The sequence below is a fragment of the Schistocerca serialis genome, chromosome 1, assembly GCF_023864345.2.
Source record: "Schistocerca serialis cubense isolate TAMUIC-IGC-003099 chromosome 1, iqSchSeri2.2, whole genome shotgun sequence".
Classification (NCBI taxonomy): Eukaryota; Metazoa; Arthropoda; class Insecta; order Orthoptera; family Acrididae; genus Schistocerca; species Schistocerca serialis.
The window spans coordinates 239,477,986-239,496,514 of NC_064638.1; the positions used below are offsets into that span (position 1 = coordinate 239,477,986).

General features: G+C 38.5%; 1 protein-coding gene across 2 annotated transcripts in view; it reads right to left on the bottom strand.

The window, feature by feature from the left end:
• The window catches only part of LOC126466679 (probable ATP-dependent RNA helicase DHX34), a 179,030-nt gene that overhangs the window by 58,338 nt on the left and 102,163 nt on the right, over positions 1-18,529 (bottom strand). For both annotated transcript variants that reach the window (XM_050096401.1, XM_050096402.1), the window contains exons 12-13: positions 7,145-7,387; positions 1,576-1,692 (exon numbers count right to left, since the gene is read on the bottom strand). In XM_050096401.1, the coding sequence (XP_049952358.1) occupies positions 1,576-1,692; positions 7,145-7,387 (360 nt within the window). The remainder of the gene's footprint in view (positions 1-1,575; positions 1,693-7,144; positions 7,388-18,529) is intronic.

Genomic DNA, 18,529 nt, shown 5'->3' on the forward strand with positions numbered 1-18,529 from the left:
AATACATGCACGCTGCCCTATTGACACACCTGTTACCGTCTTTGGCGACACAAGTGTCTACAGCATGCTCATTATAAAGGAGTAGAAGAAAGGGCAACGCTTGGTGATGGGGAGTGTCAAAGTAAACATCCTGATTCACAATTCACTTCACATCTGTGAAGGCTCTCCTTCATGATTATATTTACAGAACACAATGAATGATCTTAAATGACAGGACAGCTCGTCTGAATAGGCCATGTTCAATTTTCTTTTTTTTATCCTTATCAAACTGAGATTGTGTTTCACTTCTAATGATCATAATGCTGACAGAATGATAAGCTCCAGCTTACATTCCTGCTTCACTGATGGAGGATCCTATATTGCACAATCTTGTTGATAGCTGTGGAATATATGGTCACCACATTTCCCCTGGCCTGAAGTGTCTATAAAAATAATTAACTGGGTTACACATGCTCTCATTTGTCTCAATTACTTCAATAATCTGGAGGAACCATGGTAAGAGCTACTTGGTCCTATGCTTATGGACACCATCTGTTTTCAAGACTAATATTGTCCAAGTATAAGTAGTTGTTTTCTGTCAAAATGTGGGTAGCAAATTAGATATCCCCCAAGTGCCCACAGAAGAATAAGAAAACACACATAAAAGTTACAGAAATGTGCAGCCTTTCAAAGCCAGTGGTTCCTTTTTCTGGCAGAAGGGCTGTATGAAAAGGAAGAGGGATGAAGAAAAAAGACTGGTGATGTTTCAAAAATGAGAAAAGTTATAGAGAAGTCACCCAGAACAACTGGCTCCAAAAGCTTGCACATTTCCATAAATTTTATGTGTGTTTTCTCCTGGCGCTGCTTGGTGAGTAGATTTTTTATCGATCCAATTATATTACATTTTCAAAAACTGACTTAGATATTCCTGATTTTCACTGAATGTATGACTCGATTTTATGAGGTTGAACAAACACTGCATACACATCAGTGTAAAAAAGAGCACACTACTTTATATAAAATTCTCATTCTTGTAATCCCACCAGACACCATGACAGATCAATTGACAAAATTATGTATATGCGAGAGAAGGTCGCAAGGCACAGTATGAAATGTTACATTTGTTGGCAACATGGTTTTCTCTTGAACTGTGATGTAGACTTTGTTGTTACCTACTGCCAATATTTGACTAGCACATGGTCTTGCCTGTCTCCAAGTGTGGTTACTGTCTTCACTCCAACTGACAGCTGTGTTTACAATGAATGAACCGATGGCATATGGCTGCACCAACATCATGGTTCATATTCAGGTGATTACCAGTTGAAGCTATAAACAGTGTTCTCCTGAACTAAATGAGTAAGTTATTCAGGCTTTCAAAATACTGTACTGGCCAAGAAGTATCCACCTCCAGAAGTCTTCATAGTATATTTCCAGAAGAACCAGGAACTATTACTTTCTGTAATTTATTTGTAAATAATTTGTGCTTGGTAAAATTTTTGTTGTTAACAAAGCAGGATACATAAAAATGAGAAAGACTGTTTAGTTAAAAATCAGTGAACCAACTAACTAGAATTGAAAACCTATCATCATAAATACCTTACAACTGTTAAATTCATCTGGGATGGCCAACTGTGGGTAGAAGCCACCACACAATATAATTTTGAGCATGGTGAGATCCTTGTAACTACAGGCTGTTGCACCAGATAAGAGTTCCTGTTGGAGAGAAAAAAGAAAAAAAAATGGTAGGTGTATAGGTGTACACTATGCACATTTTTGGACAAATCTAAATCGAGGCAAACTGTATAAGCAGTTTATCACTCACAGTCCATACATCAAAAATGAGGGAAAGCAAAGTAATGAGTGTGTTGTTTCAACATTGGATTTAATGTCTAATAGTTGTTTAGTGAGTGAAGTGGATATTTACTGAAAGTACAATGTACAGTGTGCAGGAATAAGGATGAGAATTATCAGGAATAATACCTCACTTTTTGCACCTTATGAAGTAAGGACTGACAGAAGAAACAGAAAGGCATTGAGCAGTACAAATAAAATAAAATTTACCACAGTGCTGTAATTGTCCTAAATAAATGCCTAAGAAGTTTCCAAGCAATGTGAAGCAACTGGGACTGCCTTTTAAAGCATAAAATGAGATTATGTCAATTCAGTTTAAATAACAAAGTCTGAAGGAATAAAAAACAATACGGATATCTCACTGAGACACGAATGTGTGTGTTACATGTTCTCCAAATGAGTGCAAATGTAACTGACCTCTGCATGAGAATGAAGTCTACGATTTTTTAAATGATTGCTGTGGGCCTATGAAGAAAAGAAACAGAAATTTCTATAGATTCAATAAGAATATGTTACCATTTATGGACAGCTGGCTACACTGGCAATATAAACATATACTCTGATATGTCTCTAAATGCTGTGGCTGCCCACTTCACACACTGTTGTGCCTACTGCATCGACATCCTGCTTCACAACCAACCAACACAGGATACTTGCATCACAGGGAATATATTCACCAGGAAAACCTACGTCGTCTGTGTTGTCAATTCACATATTTACTGGCGGGCACAACACAACACCAGGTCTCCACCAGTGGCCTCCAGGGACCACTACCCGTTTGTGGAGCCTGCAGAACAGTTTCCCCAGAGGTCGTAGCTAGCCCAGGAACTACTTAGATAAGCCAGGTATGTGATCACAAATAGTTCTGGCAGATATCTCTGCCAACGGGCTTTATCAGGTGGTGCACTGCCGGCAAAAGGCAGTTTGACGCACCACTTGGAAGTATACAGAGCTGCTATCATGGCAGCCATGGCCAGATGCCTCTTCTAGCAGGCCGATCTGTTGCAGATGGACTTGGTATAGTTGCTGAATTTCTTGACATTGTAGAATTGTTTATTGTGATCGCTCCCCATGAAGAGTCGGGTGTTTTCTATTATTATTTGTTATTTTACATTTGTGTCGATCCACAGTTGGGATCGAGTCTGCTGTTCTTTTGGAGATTGTATTATTGTTTCGTTTTGGTGAGTCCAATAAATTGTTTTCAGACTTGGGTTTTCTGCACTTCTATTCTGCTAGTGCACATACTTCGCTAAATACAGCGTTTTATGGGCAAACAGCCTACTCAAATGTGAATGCAGAAAATGAGAAAAAATAGTTTTAAAATGTAAACCAAAAGCTACTATTTCTTATCTTTTCTCTTGAAAGTCTTTAACTAAAATAAATTTTCTTGCCTTACATGACTTTAGGGCAAATGTGAATACTACAGTAATTTTCCAATTAGAAAATCCTATGCCTATGTCTAGGATGTGGTAGTGAAGGACCTGCAAAGTGAGTACACAGGAGGGATATAATCTATTCATTGGATTCAAACAATTTTTCAGCCAAAACTCACTTAGATGTGGGAATACGTGAAAGTCAGAGAGCACAAAATATGGTGAATCGGATAGATATTCCAAAGAATCATAGCCTACTTCAAATACCTTAGTTTTTTACCACTGACAAAGCACCTTTATGAGTAGATGAAATATTTTTCTGTCTTACAATTCACACCTCTTTTACGACAAACAATCCAGGCCTCTTTTATGATGAGATTTTGCCCAGCCAACACTCAAGGTTTATAAAGTATTCATCCGGAATTGGTTCTACTTGAGAAAGATATTACTAACAAGGACCATTTTGCATTCCAGGAAAAACATAAGCTGTAACTTTTCCAGTAGACAAAATTGACTTCTTCTCTTTTGGTGCAGGACCATCAGTTATTTTAATGCTGTGGCAGAATAAGTCTTTCATATTAGTATCCACTTCACTGTGGTGTACATTACTACAATTCGTAAATGTCTGTAAAACTTTAATACATAAAATAAGGGAAAGACAGCTACTTACCTAAAAAGTTTGGTGTCTGCCAAATGGAAACATGTAACAGAAACAGTTAACACCAGCTTTTGAACCCTTGCTGTTTTGATAGTAAGAGTGCACACATTCACATACACAACCACACAGATACCCAAACATAGATGCTCGCAGTTACAGTGACAGTTGCTCCACAGCATTAGTTTCGTAATCTCTGGATAATGGCCAGTGATCTTCACAACAGAATACAGTGCGTTCTCAGTGTACCATAGAGCACTGACGTGAGTAGAGTCAAAACAACATTAAATAAATGTGTTTTCTGGGACAGAGGGCTGTGAATTTTGGACATAAACTTAAAATTTATATTGCAATAGATTTGAAAACCATTAGAGATTACATACAGTATTTGTTTGTCATTTGTGTAAGATGAAAACTAAAGCAAAACTTGTTATTGAAGAGAGTGAAACAGTTGTGGACATGGTAATTAAAGTTGGATTAAGCAATGAATCTGGAATTCAACATGTTCCAGCATAATGTCAAGCACCAGCATGCCAGATGGGAATGGTAGAGCAGAGAGAGCTGTGAAGAAGACGTCAGTCAATAGTAAGCTGACTTACCACTCTCTAGGACGATGACGAGACAGCAGTGGCCTCTAGGTGAAGAGGACATAAGCGCCGCACCGCCTGGCCGTCACCCAGTTGAAGACTGGACATTCTATGAACTCTACAGCAGCGACTTAGGAACTGTATAATTTCACTTGTATTAGGCAATCTCTATACTGATGAGATTTCTTATTTTGTCTGCCGCCTATTGCTTGCGACACATCACTGTAAATTCTCAAAGTTAAGTATTGTCACGTATCTTACTGTATTAAAAATTTATTAATGTGATTTTCTTGAATTGTTGTCTAGTGATCTGAGAATGCAGGTTTCCTAGGGATGCCATATTCAATGAGTAGGCAGGACACAACACAACATAAAATGATGTTTTGGAAACTTAAAAGAGCTGGGAAATCCTATAATGAATTTGACAGTGGAGGTTTCAACTCTGCTGCATAAGCAGCACCCCACAGCAAGTAAGAGGACACTTTATTTCATATTTTGAGAGAAATAAATAAATAAAATGTCTAGAGTAGACTCCATCATATAATCTGTCCAAGTTCTGAAAAATGATCATCCAGAAGATGAAAAGAAACATGGAAAAGTAGATGCAATTGAGAAATCCACTTTTGAGAGTAATCAAAAATTTGAACAAAGTTATCAGGAATTGCAAAAGATGATTATGAGTATGATAACAGAATTAATTAACTTTTGTGACATGAACAGTGTTTTCTAAAGCAGTGATTAAATAATAATAATAATAATAGCAATGATATGGTGTATTTGAATAGAGAGGCTAAACCAGAGGCATTTCACAACTGCCACAAACAGTAAGAAAACACAGTTACATACAATTATGAAAGAACCATGCACCCAATTACAGATTTGTGTGTGTGTGTAGAGACATTTGGGTGTGAGCGTGCGCGCGCGCCCACACACACACACACACACACACACACACTCTCTCTCTCTCTCTCTCTCTCTCTCTCTCTCTCTCTCTCTCTCTCACACACACATACACACACACAAAAACGCAACTCACACACAAATGACCACAGCCTCTGGCTGCTGAGGCCCACACTGCAACCAGCATTGCATGATGTTAGATGCAATCATGTGGTAGGGGTGAGGAGGGGGCTGGGGCAGGGACGGCGAGGGATAACAGGGTAGCGTGCGGAATGATAAAGTGCTGCTTGTGGGAGCATACAGGGATGAGGTGGAGAGCGGATAGGGAAGCTAGGTGCACACAGTAGGTTAGACAGAGGCTGAGGGATATCCCATCGAAGGCAGGGCTACTTGTGAAACCTGTCGTGGTATCTACAAGTGAAAATGCAACCACTGTGTTTCATTCTACATGGGATGACAACCAACAAGCTGTCTGTCCACGTGAATGGCCACCCACAAATAGTGGCCAAGAAATAGCTGGACCACCACGCCACTGAGCAAGCCACCCAAGACAACGTTCTTCATTTCAACAAACTGCTTCACAGTCTGTGCTATCTGGATCCTTCCCACCACCACCTTTTCTGGATTGTGTAGTTGGGAACTCTCTCTCCAATATATTGTATGTTCCCGAAGCCTCCTGACCTCAACTTTCCTTAGTCTTTGTCCTTACCCTTTAGACCATTTCATGTTCTCATTCCAGCACCACAGTCCTCTATTCCACCAACACACCCACAGTGTTTTTACCTCTTTCCCTTTCCACTAGCCCTCCCCCACCCTCTGTCCAACCTCCCTACTCCACCTAGCTGTCCTAACCTTTCTCCACCTCGTACCTGTATGCCCGCACCCCTACCCTGCAATCCTTCCCCTCCCTGCCCCAGCCCCCTCCTTACTCCGACTGCCTGGTTGCATCTCCCACCATGCACTGCTGCTCGCAGTGTGGCCTCAGCAGCCAGAGATTACGGTCATGTGTGTGCGAGTTGCGTTTATGTGCATGTGTTTGTATATGTTCTTGTGCGAGTTGCGTTTATGTGCGTGTGTTTGTATATGTTCTAACAACAAAGGCCTTGTTGGCCGAAACCTCATTTTCTGACAGTCTTTTTGTTGTGCCTATCTGCAACTCAGCATCTCCACTATATGATGAATAGCATTAAAAAGAAAGATAGATAGTTGAAAGGAAAAAAGATGTACTGCAAAGGGGATGATGGCAACAGATCACTAAAAAAAGCACAGAAAAAGGAGTGATTTTGAAAAGAAGAGTCATGGATGATGCATAATCACGAAATGAAGTTGAATAACACAAAGGGAAAAACAGGAAACCAAGAGTTGAAAGCAAGAATTACCAAAGGCAAAACTACGGGGCTTGTGAGGTTCAAGTTTGTGATGTGAAGTCAGTTTCGAATTTTGACATCTGCTAGCAAGAAAAGGAACCATGTCAAATTACTTGGGTAACAAGCCTAACACTTAGATTCTTGTTGTTAAGTTGAAAGAAGTAGTTAGCAATAGATTAAAGCACACTGTAAGTATAAAGTGGCAATATGTCACTGCTTTTTGTTACTGAGAGCCTTTATAGTTACATCACGACCTGAATGTTGACTGGAACTTCTTGCTGTATTGACATACACCTCTAGGACCAAAGATAGATCTAACTTTTCTTTGTTGAGGAAGAGGGATGAATGTAGTTGAGTGGCAGACAGGAGAAAATGGGAAATATAACAAGAAGATGTGAAGAATTACAATGAAATAATGAACCATTTAGTTACCTGTAGCCTTGAGCTGTCATTGCTCAACCTAAAATCAATATCCCTTATGTCAACATCATCTTCCTTCACATCTTCTTCATTTCCCAGCCTCCACACATCAAGTTTTAATTTGCGGGGTTTGTGAATGCTTTTCTCTTTGTAGTTACGTTGCATCTCTTTCAGCAAGCGACGCTCTCCATGATGTAAACTGCGTTCTGCACTGCTCAATGATGGCATGTCAGCTTCTTGAAGAAGGCCACATTCCTGTGTACACAATCAAATATGCATAAAACTTTTCTTCTACTATGTATTAAAAATCTGTAAATTGATAGCTAAGCATAAGAACATCTTTTATTTTTTAATATTTTTCAGAAACAAAAAGTATCTAATTAACATAGACTGCTGTTCAGAAATATAGAAAATTATGTATCAATGGGTACTCTGTTGAACTGTGGCATAGACATCTGTTTCAGCTTCCTACTGTTTCACATTTATATACTTATTTTTCCTTTCTGTCTCTCTTTACTTTGCAATTTTGATCCTCTTCTTTTTCTTACATTGGCTTCTTCTTCTATATTATTTGTTGCTTATTTTTGTTGCTATTTATCTTTATTTCTGCTATATTACTGGTTTCAGTCTTCCCTACTCTTATCCCTGACTTGCAGACTACTCTTTTTTATTCTGAAACACTGCTCAATGATGGCATGTCAGCTTCTTGAAGAAGGCCACATTCCTGTGTACACAATCAAATATGCATAAAACTTTTCTTCTACTATGTATTAAAAATCTGTAAATTGATAGCTAAGCATAAGAACATCTTTTATTTTTTAATATTTTTCAGAAACAAAAAGTATCTAATTAACATAGACTGCTGTTCAGAAATATAGAAAATTATGTATCAATGGGTACTCTGTTGAACTGTGGCATAGACATCTGTTTCAGCTTCCTACTGTTTCACATTTATATACTTATTTTTCCTTTCTGTCTCTCTTTACTTTGCAATTTTGATCCTCTTCTTTTTCTTACATTGGCTTCTTCTTCTATATTATTTGTTGCTTATTTTTGTTGCTATTTATCTTTATTTCTGCTATATTACTGGTTTCAGTCTTCCCTACTCTTATCCCTGACTTGCAGACTACTCTTTTTTATTCTGAAACTCTTAACATCTCAGAGTTTCAGATCTTGTCAGTTGCTAACAGTCACAAAGTGAATGTGTATTGCAAGCAAGACAGTACTTTTTCATAATTTTCAATGCCACATGGCAAATATAACTGCAGGTGTATACAATGAACACTCTCAGTACATTATGTTATTCGTGTGGTAAATTTTGATAAACATAATTTTTATCAGTTAAACACCCTAGTTAAGAAGGAATTTATAGGAATCACTTATGCAACATGTCTCCAAAGTGAAAGAAAGTAAGTTTATTGAAAGGCTTTAATCCTGCTGTTCTGTTAACTTTTACTTTACAAATGTACTGTTCAGGTCAATATGACCCAACATAATAAAATACTGTAAAAAAACTTCTACTCACATGTATTTTTTGGACAGTTGCAAGCCACTGACTCTGTTTTTATATTACAGTATGTTGTTAGTGATCATAGTGATACAATAATAATAATAATGTTGTTGTTGTCTTCAGTCCTAAGACTGGTTTGATGCAGCTCTCCATGCTACTCTATCCTGTGCAAGCTTCTTCATCTCCCAGTAATTACTGCAACCTACATCCTTCTGAATCTGCTTAGTGTATTCATCGCTTGGTCTCCCTCTACGATTTTTACCCTCCACGCTGCCCTCCAATACTAAATTTGTGATCCCTTGATGCCTCAGAACATGTCCTACCAACCGGTCCCTTCTTCTTGTCAAGTTGTGTCACAAACTCCTCTTCTCCCCAATTCTATTCAATACCTCCTCATTAGTTATGTGATCTACCCATCTAATCTTCTGCATTCTTCTGTAGCACCACATTTCGAAAGCTTCTATTCTCTTCTTGTCCAAACTATTTATTGTCCATGTTTCACTTCCATACATGGCTACACTCCATACAAATACTTTCAGAAACGACTTCCTGACACTTAAATCTATACTCGATGTTAACAAATTTCACTTCTTCAAACACACTTTCCTTGCCATTGCCAGTATACATTTTATATCCTCTCTACTTCGACCATCATCAGTTATTTTGCTCCCCAAATAGCAAAACTCCTTTACTACTTTAAGTGTCTCATTTCCTAATCTAATTCCCTCAGCATCGCTCAACTTAATTCAACTACATTCCATTATCCTCGTTTTGCTTTTGTTGATGTACATCTTACATCCTCCTTTCAAGACACTGTCCATTATTTAATACTGTACTCTTCCAAGTCCTTTGCTGTCTCTGACAGAATTACAATGTCATTGGCAAACCTCAAAGTTTTTATTTCTTGTCCATGGACTTTAATACCTACTCCGAATTTTTCTTTTGTTTCCTTTACTGCTTGCTCAATATACAGATTGAATAACATCGGGGAGGGGCTACAACCCTGTCTCACTCCCTTCCCAACTGCTGCTTCCCTTTCCTGCCCCTCGAATCTTATAACTGCCATCTGGTTTCTGTACAAATTGTAAATAGCCTTTCCCTCCCTGTATTTTACCCCTGCCACCTTTAGAATTTGAAGAGAGTATTCCAGTCAACATTGTCAAAAGCTTTCTCTAAGTCTACAAATGCTAGAAATGTAGGTTTGCCTTTCCTTAATCCATTTTCTAAGATAAGTCGTAGGGTAAGTATTGCCTCATGCGTTCCAATATTTCTGCGGAATCCAAATTGATCTTCGCCGAGGTCGGCTTCTACCAGTTTTTCCATTCGTCTGTAAAGAATTCACATTAGTATTTTGCAGCTGTGACTTATTAAACTGATAGTTCGGTAATTTTCACATCTGTCAACACTTGCTTTCTTTGGGATTGGAATTATTATATTCTTCTTGAAGTCTGAGGGTATTTCGCCTGTCTCATACATCTTGCTCTCCAGATGGTAGAGTTTTGTCAGGACTGGCTCTCCCAAGGCTGCCAGTAGTTGCAATGGAATGTTGTCTACTCCCGGGGCCTTGTTTCGACTCAGGTCTTTCAGTGCTCTGTCAAACTCTTCACACAGTTTCATATCTCCCATTTCATCTTCATCTACATCCTCTTCCATTTCCATAATATTGTCCTCAAGTACATCACCCTTGTATAGACCCTCTATATACTCCTTCCACCTTTCTGCTTTCCCTTCTATGCTTAGAACTGGGTTTCCATCTGAGCTCTTGATATTCATACAAGTGGCTCTCTTTTCTCCAAAGGTCTCTCTAATTTTCCTGCAGGCAGTATCTATCTTACCCCTAGTGAGATAAGCCTCTACATCCTTACATTTGTCCTCTAGCCATTCCTGTTTAGCCATTTTGCACTTCCTGTCGATCTCATTTTTGAGACGTTTGTATTCCTTTTTGCCTGCTTCATTTACTGCGTTTTTATATTTTCTCCTTTCATCAATTAAATTCAATATTTCTTCTGTTACCCAAGGATTTCTACTAGCCCTCGTCTTTTTACCTACTTGATCCTCTGCTGGCTTCACTGCTTCATCCCTCAGAGCTACCCATTCTTCTTCTACTGTATTTCTTTCCCCATTCCTGTCAATTGTTCCCTTGTGCTCTCCCTGAAGCTCTGTACAACCTGTGGTTTTGTCAGTTTATCTCCTTAAATTCCCACCTTCTTGCAGTTTCTTCAGTTTTAATCTACAGTTCATAACCAATAGATTGTGGTCAGAGTCCACATTTCCCCTGGAAATGTCTTACAATTTAAAATCTGGTTCCTAAATCTCTGTCTTACCATTATATAATCTATCTGAAACCTTTTAGTATCTCGAGGATTCTTCCATGTATACAACCTTCTTTTATGATTCTTGAACCAAGTGTTAGCTATGATTAAGTTATGCTCTGTGCAAAATTCTACCAGATGGGTTCCTCTTTCATTTCTCTCCCCCAATCCATATTCACCCACTATGTTTCCTTCTCTCCCTTTTCCTACTCTCGAATTCCAGTCACCCATGACTATTAAATTTTCATCTCCCTTCACTACCTGAATAATTTCTTTTATCTCATCATACATTTCATCAATTTCTTCATCATCTGCAGAGCTAGTTGGCATATAAACTTGTACTACTGTAGTAGGCATGGGCTTCGTGTCTATCTTGGCCACAATAATACGTTCACTATGTGTTGGTAGTAGCTTACCCACACTCCTATTTTTTTATTCATTATTAAACCTAATCCTGCATAACCCCTATTTGATTTTGTATTTATAATCCTTTATTCACCTAACCAAAAGTCTTGTTCCTCCTGCCACCGAACTTCACTAATTCCCACTATATCTAACTTCAACCTATCCATTTCCCTTTTTAAATTTTCTAACCTATCTGCCTGATTAAGGGATCTGACATTCCACGCTCCGATCCGTAGAACGCCAGTTTTCTTTCTCCTGATAACGACGTCCACTTGAGTAGTCACCCGCCCGGAGATCCGAATGGGGGACTATTTTACCTCCGGAATATTTTACCCAAGAGGATGCCATCATCATTTAACCATACAGTAAAGCTGCATGCCCTCGGGAAAAATTACGGCTGTAGTTTCCACTTGCTTTCAGCCGTTCGCAATACCAGCACAGCAAGGCTGTTTTGGTTAGTGTTGCAAGGCCAGATCAGTCAATCATCCAGACTGTTGCCCCTGCAACTACTGACAAGGCTGCTGCCCCTCTTCAGGAACCACACGTTTATCTGGCCTCTCAACAGATACCCCTCCATTGTGGTTGCACCTACAGTACGGCCATCTGTATCGCTGTGGCACGCAAGCCTCCCCACCAACGGCAAGGTCGATGGTTCATGGGGGCATAATAATAATAATAATAATAATAATAATAGTAATAATAATAGTACACAGAACTTCACAAAAGAAAATTTATTATTTTAATGTTCATGCAGAGTATATTAGGAACAACAGACATTTCCACCAAAAATGTCATTCTCAACAACCATCTGTCCGTCTGCCGATATCACTTTATTTCCTTCTTGCTCGCTGCAATTTGGACACAAGCAGAAAACATGTGTTTTGGATACATGTTTATTACACTTTCCACACAACATGATTTTTATTTTAATTGTCATTGCTTGAAGGACAGAACTTAGAGTGTGCATGTTTAGAAGAGTTTCTTGTTGTTACTGATTGGCCACACCTGTCACTCCTTCAAGGTCTTGGATGCTCCTGCCCATTCTCAAAGAAAGTTCTGTTCTGGGAAAATGCTTCCTTGATGCAGTGTGCTCTGCAACAAGTGACGTTCCAAGTTCCACCAAAAATATTCTCCTTCTAGTCAATTTTCTTGCATTCCAGTTAGGGTCAATCAAAGTCCACAAGGCATAGGCATTGTAAGCAGAAACATCAAGAGTATTGTAGAAAACTATCATGGGCCATCTACTTTTTTTGTTTGTTTGCAGTATATGTACCAGTTAGCTGATCGAGTGTGTCTAAAGCCCCTTTGGTTGAATTATAAAATAAAATAGTGAACCATGGACCTTGCCGTTGGTGGGGAGGCTTGCGTGCCTAATCAATAAAGATAGCCGTACCGTAGGTGCAACCACAACGGAAAGGTATCTGTTGAGAGGCCAGACAAATGTGTGGTTCCTGAAGAGGGACAGCAGCCCTTTCAGTAGTTGCAGGGGCAACAGTCTGGATGGTTGACTGATCTAGCCTTGTAACACTAACCAAAATGGCCTTGCTGTGCTCGTACTGCAAATGGCTGAAAGCAAGGGGAAATTACAGCCGTAGTTTTTCCCGAAGGCATGCAGCTTTATTGTTTGGTTAAATGATGATGGCATCCTCTTGGGTAAAATATTCCCGAGGTAAAATAGTCCCCCATTTGGATCTCTGGGCGGGGACTACTCAGGAGGACATCGTTATCAGGAGAAAGAAAGCTGGCATTCTATGGATCGGAGCATGGAATGTCAGATCCCTTAATCGGGCAGGTAGGTTAGAAAATTTAAAAAGGGAAATGGATAGGTTAAAGTTAGATATAGCGGGAATTAGTGAAGTTCAGTGGCAGGAGGTACAAGACTTCTGGTCAGGTGAGTACAGGGTTATAAATACAAAATCAAATAAGGGTAATGCAGGAGTGGTTTAATAATGAATAAAAAAATAGGAGTGCGGGTAAGCTACTACAAACAGCATAGTGAACGCATTATTGTGGCCAAGGTAGACATGAAGTCCACACCCATCACTGTAGTACAAGTTTATATGCCAACTTGCTCCACAGATGACAAGGAGATTGATGAAATGTATGATGAGATAAAAGAAGTTATTCAGATAGTGAAGGGATATGAAAATTTAATAGTCATGCGTGACTGGAATTCGATAGTAGGAAAAGGAAGAGAAGGAAACGTAGTAGGTGAATATGGAATGGGGGTAAGGAATGAAAGAGGAAGCTGTCTGGTAGAATTTTGCACAGAGCTTAACTTAATCATAGCAAATACTTGGTTCAAGAATCATGAAAGAAGGTTGTATACATGGAAGAAGCCTGGAGATACTGGAAGGTTTCAGATAGATTATATAATGGTAAGACAGAGATTTAGGAACCAGGTTTTAAACTGTAAGATATTTCCAGGGGAAATGTGGACTCTGACCACAATCTATTGGTTATGAACTGTAGATTAAAACTGAAGAAACTGCAAAAAGGTGGGAATTTAAAGAGATGGGATCTGGACAAACTGACAGGATCTGGGGTTGTAGAGAGTTTCAGGGAGAGCATTAGGGACCAATTGACAAGAATGGGGGAAAGAAATACAGTAGATGAAGAATGGTTAGCTTTGAGAGATGAAATAGTGACGGCAGCAGAGGATCAGGTAGGTAAAAAGATGAGGGCTAGTACAAATCCTTGGGTAACAGAAGAAATATTGAAGTTAATTGATGAAAGGAGAAAATACAAAAATGCAGTAAATGAAGGAGGCAAAAAGGAATACAAACGTCTCAAAAATGAGATTGACAGGAAGTGAAAAGTGGCTAAGCAGGGATGGCTAGAGGACAAATGTAAGGATTTAGAGGCATATATCACTAGGGGTAAGATAGGTACTGTCTACAGGAAACTTAAAGAGACCCTTGGAGGAAAGAGAACCACTTGAATGAATATCAAGAGCTCAGATGGAAAACCAGTTCTAAGCAAAGAAGGGAAAGCAGAAAGGTGGAAGGAGTATATAGAGTGTCTATACAAGGGCAATGTACTTGAAGACTATATTATGGAAATGGAAGAGCATGAAAATGAAGATGAAATACGAGATACGATACTGCAACTAAGATCTAAGTCGAAACAAGGCCCTGGGAGTAGACAACATTCCATTAGAACTACTGACAGCCTTGGGAGAGCCAGCTCTGACAAAACTCTACCATCTGGAGAGCAAGATGTATGACACTGGCAAAATACCCCCAGACTTCAAGAAGAATATAATAATTCCAATTTCAAAGAAAGCAGGTGTTGACAGATGTGAAAATGACCAAACTACCAGTTTAATAAGTCACGGCTGCAAAATACTAACGTGAATTCTTTACAGACGAATAGAAAAACTGGTAGAAGCCGACCTAGGGGTAGATCAGTTTGGATTTCATAGAAATGTTGGAACATATGAGGCAATACTGACTCTAAGACTTATCTTAGAAGATTGATTAAGGAAAGGCAAACCTACATTTCTAGTATTTGTAGACTTAGAGAAAGCTTTTGACAATGTTGACTGGAATACTCTCTTTCAAATTTTGAAGGTGGCAGGGATGAAATACAGGGAGTGAGAGGCTATTTACAATTTGTACAGAAACCAGATGGCAGTTATAAGAGTTGAGGGGCATGAAAGGGAAGAGAGACAGGGTTGTAGCCTATCCCTGATGTTATTCAATCTGTATATTGAACAAGCAGTAAAAGAAACAAAAGAAAAATTCGGGGTAGGAATTAAAATCCATGGAGAAGAAATAAAAACTCTGAGGTTCGCCGATGAAATTGTAATTCTGTCAGAGACAGCAAAGGACCTGGAAGAGAAGTTGAGTGGAATGGACAGTGTCTTGAAAGGTGGATATAAGATGAACATCAACAAAGGCAAAACAAAATAATGGAATGTAGTGGAATTAACTCGGGTGATGCTGAGGGAATTAGATTAGGAAATGAGACACTTAAAGCAATAAATGAATTTTGCTATTTGGGGAGCAAAATAACTGATGATGGTCAAAGTAGAGAGGATATAAAATGTATACTGGCAATGGCAAGGAAAGCGTTTCTGAAGAAGAGAAATTTGTTAACATCGAGTATAGATTTAAGTGTCAGGAAGTCGTTTCTGAAAGAATTTGTGTGGAGTGTAGCCATGTATGGAAGTGAAACATGGACGATAAATAGTTTAGACAAGAAGAGAATAGAAGCTTTCGAAATATGGTGCTACAGGAGAATGCTGAAGATTAGATGGGTAGACCACATAACTAATGAGGAGGTATTGAATAGAATTGGGGAGAAGAGAAATTTGTGGCACACCTTGACTAGAAGAAGGGATCAGTTGGTAGGACATGTTCTGAGGCATCAAGGGATCACGAATTTAGTATTGGAGGGCAGCGTGGAGGGTAAAAATCGTAGAGGGAGACCAAGAGATGAATATATTAAGCAGATTCAGAAGGATGGTACTGGGAGATGAAGAAGCTTGCACAGGATAGAGTAGCATGGAGAGCTGCATCAAACCAGTCTCTGGACTGAAGACCACAACAACATCATTGAAAGCACTGACAAATTCAGGATATAATGGCATCAGTACCATCAGATCAAATAGAGTTGATAACACTTTGCCTGGTGATTGGTCCCAACCAAGGAGTTACTTTGGTGAGATACAATAATGATTATGTAATTGTTGCATCAACAAAGGGAGGTGTAGAAACACTGAGTACAGCCACAAGACAGGGCAGACAGCTAAAGAGAAAAATCTTTTTAAAGAGGCTTGTTTTTTCCACATACCTATTAATGCTGTCGTAGAAGCAGGAGTAATGATACTCCTATGTTGCACATCCTCACCGGCTTGCCGGCAGACTTTAGCACAATAAAATAGTTCTTGTGGACTAAATACACCATCTGCAGTTAAAAACCATAGCTTACTTCAACTAAGGTTAAATATCTTTGAAAGTCTGATATGGAAAGGTCTTTTAGGAAAAAAATACCACCACCCTGCCCAAAAAGAGAAATAAAGGCTGTGTCAGATTTAGTGAGTAGCCAACTAGACGACAGCAATGAATTGGAGTGTTTGCAATCACTCAGATGCACACTAACATACAATAAGAAGATTCAACATAAGCAAATAACCTATACAGCAGCACACATCAGAAACTCACTACTTAACACTGGAAAAGTCAAGAACTCCACAGATGATCCAGCAATGAAAAATTTTAATAGTGGAGCTTCAAGAAATAAGAAACATGACAGAAGACCTGTTCAAATCAGAAGGATACAGAATTTACAATGGCATGCCACGGCAGAGGGTCATGAAGCAATGTTCTCAATTTGCAACAGGATATATAGTAAATATAAAAATAATAAATTCAGTGATTGATTTTCAAGCAATAATGCCAAGAATTGGAATTCTTAACTTTTAAAACAATGTATAACACTTACACAATAATAAGTGCCCACACTCCTACAAACAAAAAAAAAAAAAAAAAAAACAAAAAAAAAAAAATCTAGCAAAATCAAAGGTTGAGGTAGCTGAATTTTGGTCTTGAACAAATTGTAAGGCTACAATGCCCAGTATGGAAAAGAAAGAAAATATAAAAATATAACTGAGAAATGCAGTCAGTAATTTTACAAACAAGAATGAGCAAAGACTTGTAGAACTTGGTAGAGAATGCAATGTTATATCTAAATCAACATATTTCAAGAGGAAATCAAATAACCTTAAAACGTGGAAACATCTCCACTGGAGAAAGGGAGAATGGCAGCTAGATCATATCCATACAGACAAAAATTTTTGTAAGGAAATTTACAACATTAAAGTATTGAGAGGAGCAGACACAGGCTAAGACCATTACACAATTAAAATTAAACTCCAATACAGTCCATAAAGAAAAAGAACGGAAAACCTAATAAAACATAAAGGAGCTATGGTCAACATCAGCTAATTAAAAATGACAAAAAACAACAAATTAATGGATGACCTAGAGGAAATGGTGCCAAGTCTCAAAAAACAAGCTGAGAATTTATATTCCTCAAATCCACGAAGAAAACACTTCGTGGACACCAGAATGTGGCAAATTCCATGAAGAAAGACACCAAGCACAGTTAAAGTTTCAAACACACAAAACAGAAGAAAATGCCACCAACCTCAAAAATGAAAGCAAGTAATTCACGCAAAACACTAAGGGAATCAAGAGAAGGTTTCATAAAGACATAACAAACTCTGTACAAGATTAACAATATTATGAAAAGGAAAGTTGCTACTCACCATATTGTGGAGGTGCTGTGACTCAGCTCACAGCATCTCTGCTATATGGTATGGAAGGTTATTATTACCACAAAACCTATCCCAGGAACTACTACAAAATGTTTGGGAAACAATTACAACCAAATGAATCCCATACACTAATACTGAAAGATGGAGATGGAAGAATGGCACACAGTAATGAAGAAAATGCTGAAGTCATGGCAAAAGCTTTCAATAAACTTCTGAACGGAGAAGAACCAAAAAGTCTGACAAATCAATGTACACACCTCAATAAAAATTAAACATAACAAATTAGACCCTCCAACCTCACAAATAGAAAAAGCAATGAAAAGATGAAAAATATAAAGTATACTGAGATAATCAGCTTTGCTGAAATGGGGAGATATTCCAGTGACACAGTCAAGACCTCCTTACACGTGCCTCTAACAAAAATCTGGATAACTGAACAATTCCCTGAATACTGGACCATGGCAATCATTCACCAATAAGACTATACACACTAGATTTTATCTAAGATCATGTGTGGAAGAATCAATGAACAATTAGAATAAGGAGTTAGGGGAATACCAGGCAGATTTCAGACGATGGAGAAGCTGTGGAGAGAAGATCATTAGTTTAAAATTATGGCATATTACAGGAAATGCAACAACCATCTGTCAGTAACACTGTAGACTTTAAGAAGGCATGTGGTTGTCTCTGTAGGTCTTCTTAAATATTCTAAGGACTCTAAGACTTCAGCCAAGACTAATTAAACCAATATAATTTACTCTGAGCACACCAAATCAAAAGTCCAGTTCAGAGGACAAATTTCTGAACAATTCCTCATAGAAACAAGCTAAGAAATGGTGGCTACCTATCGCCTTTACTATTCAACTGTGCTCTGGAATATAAATGAG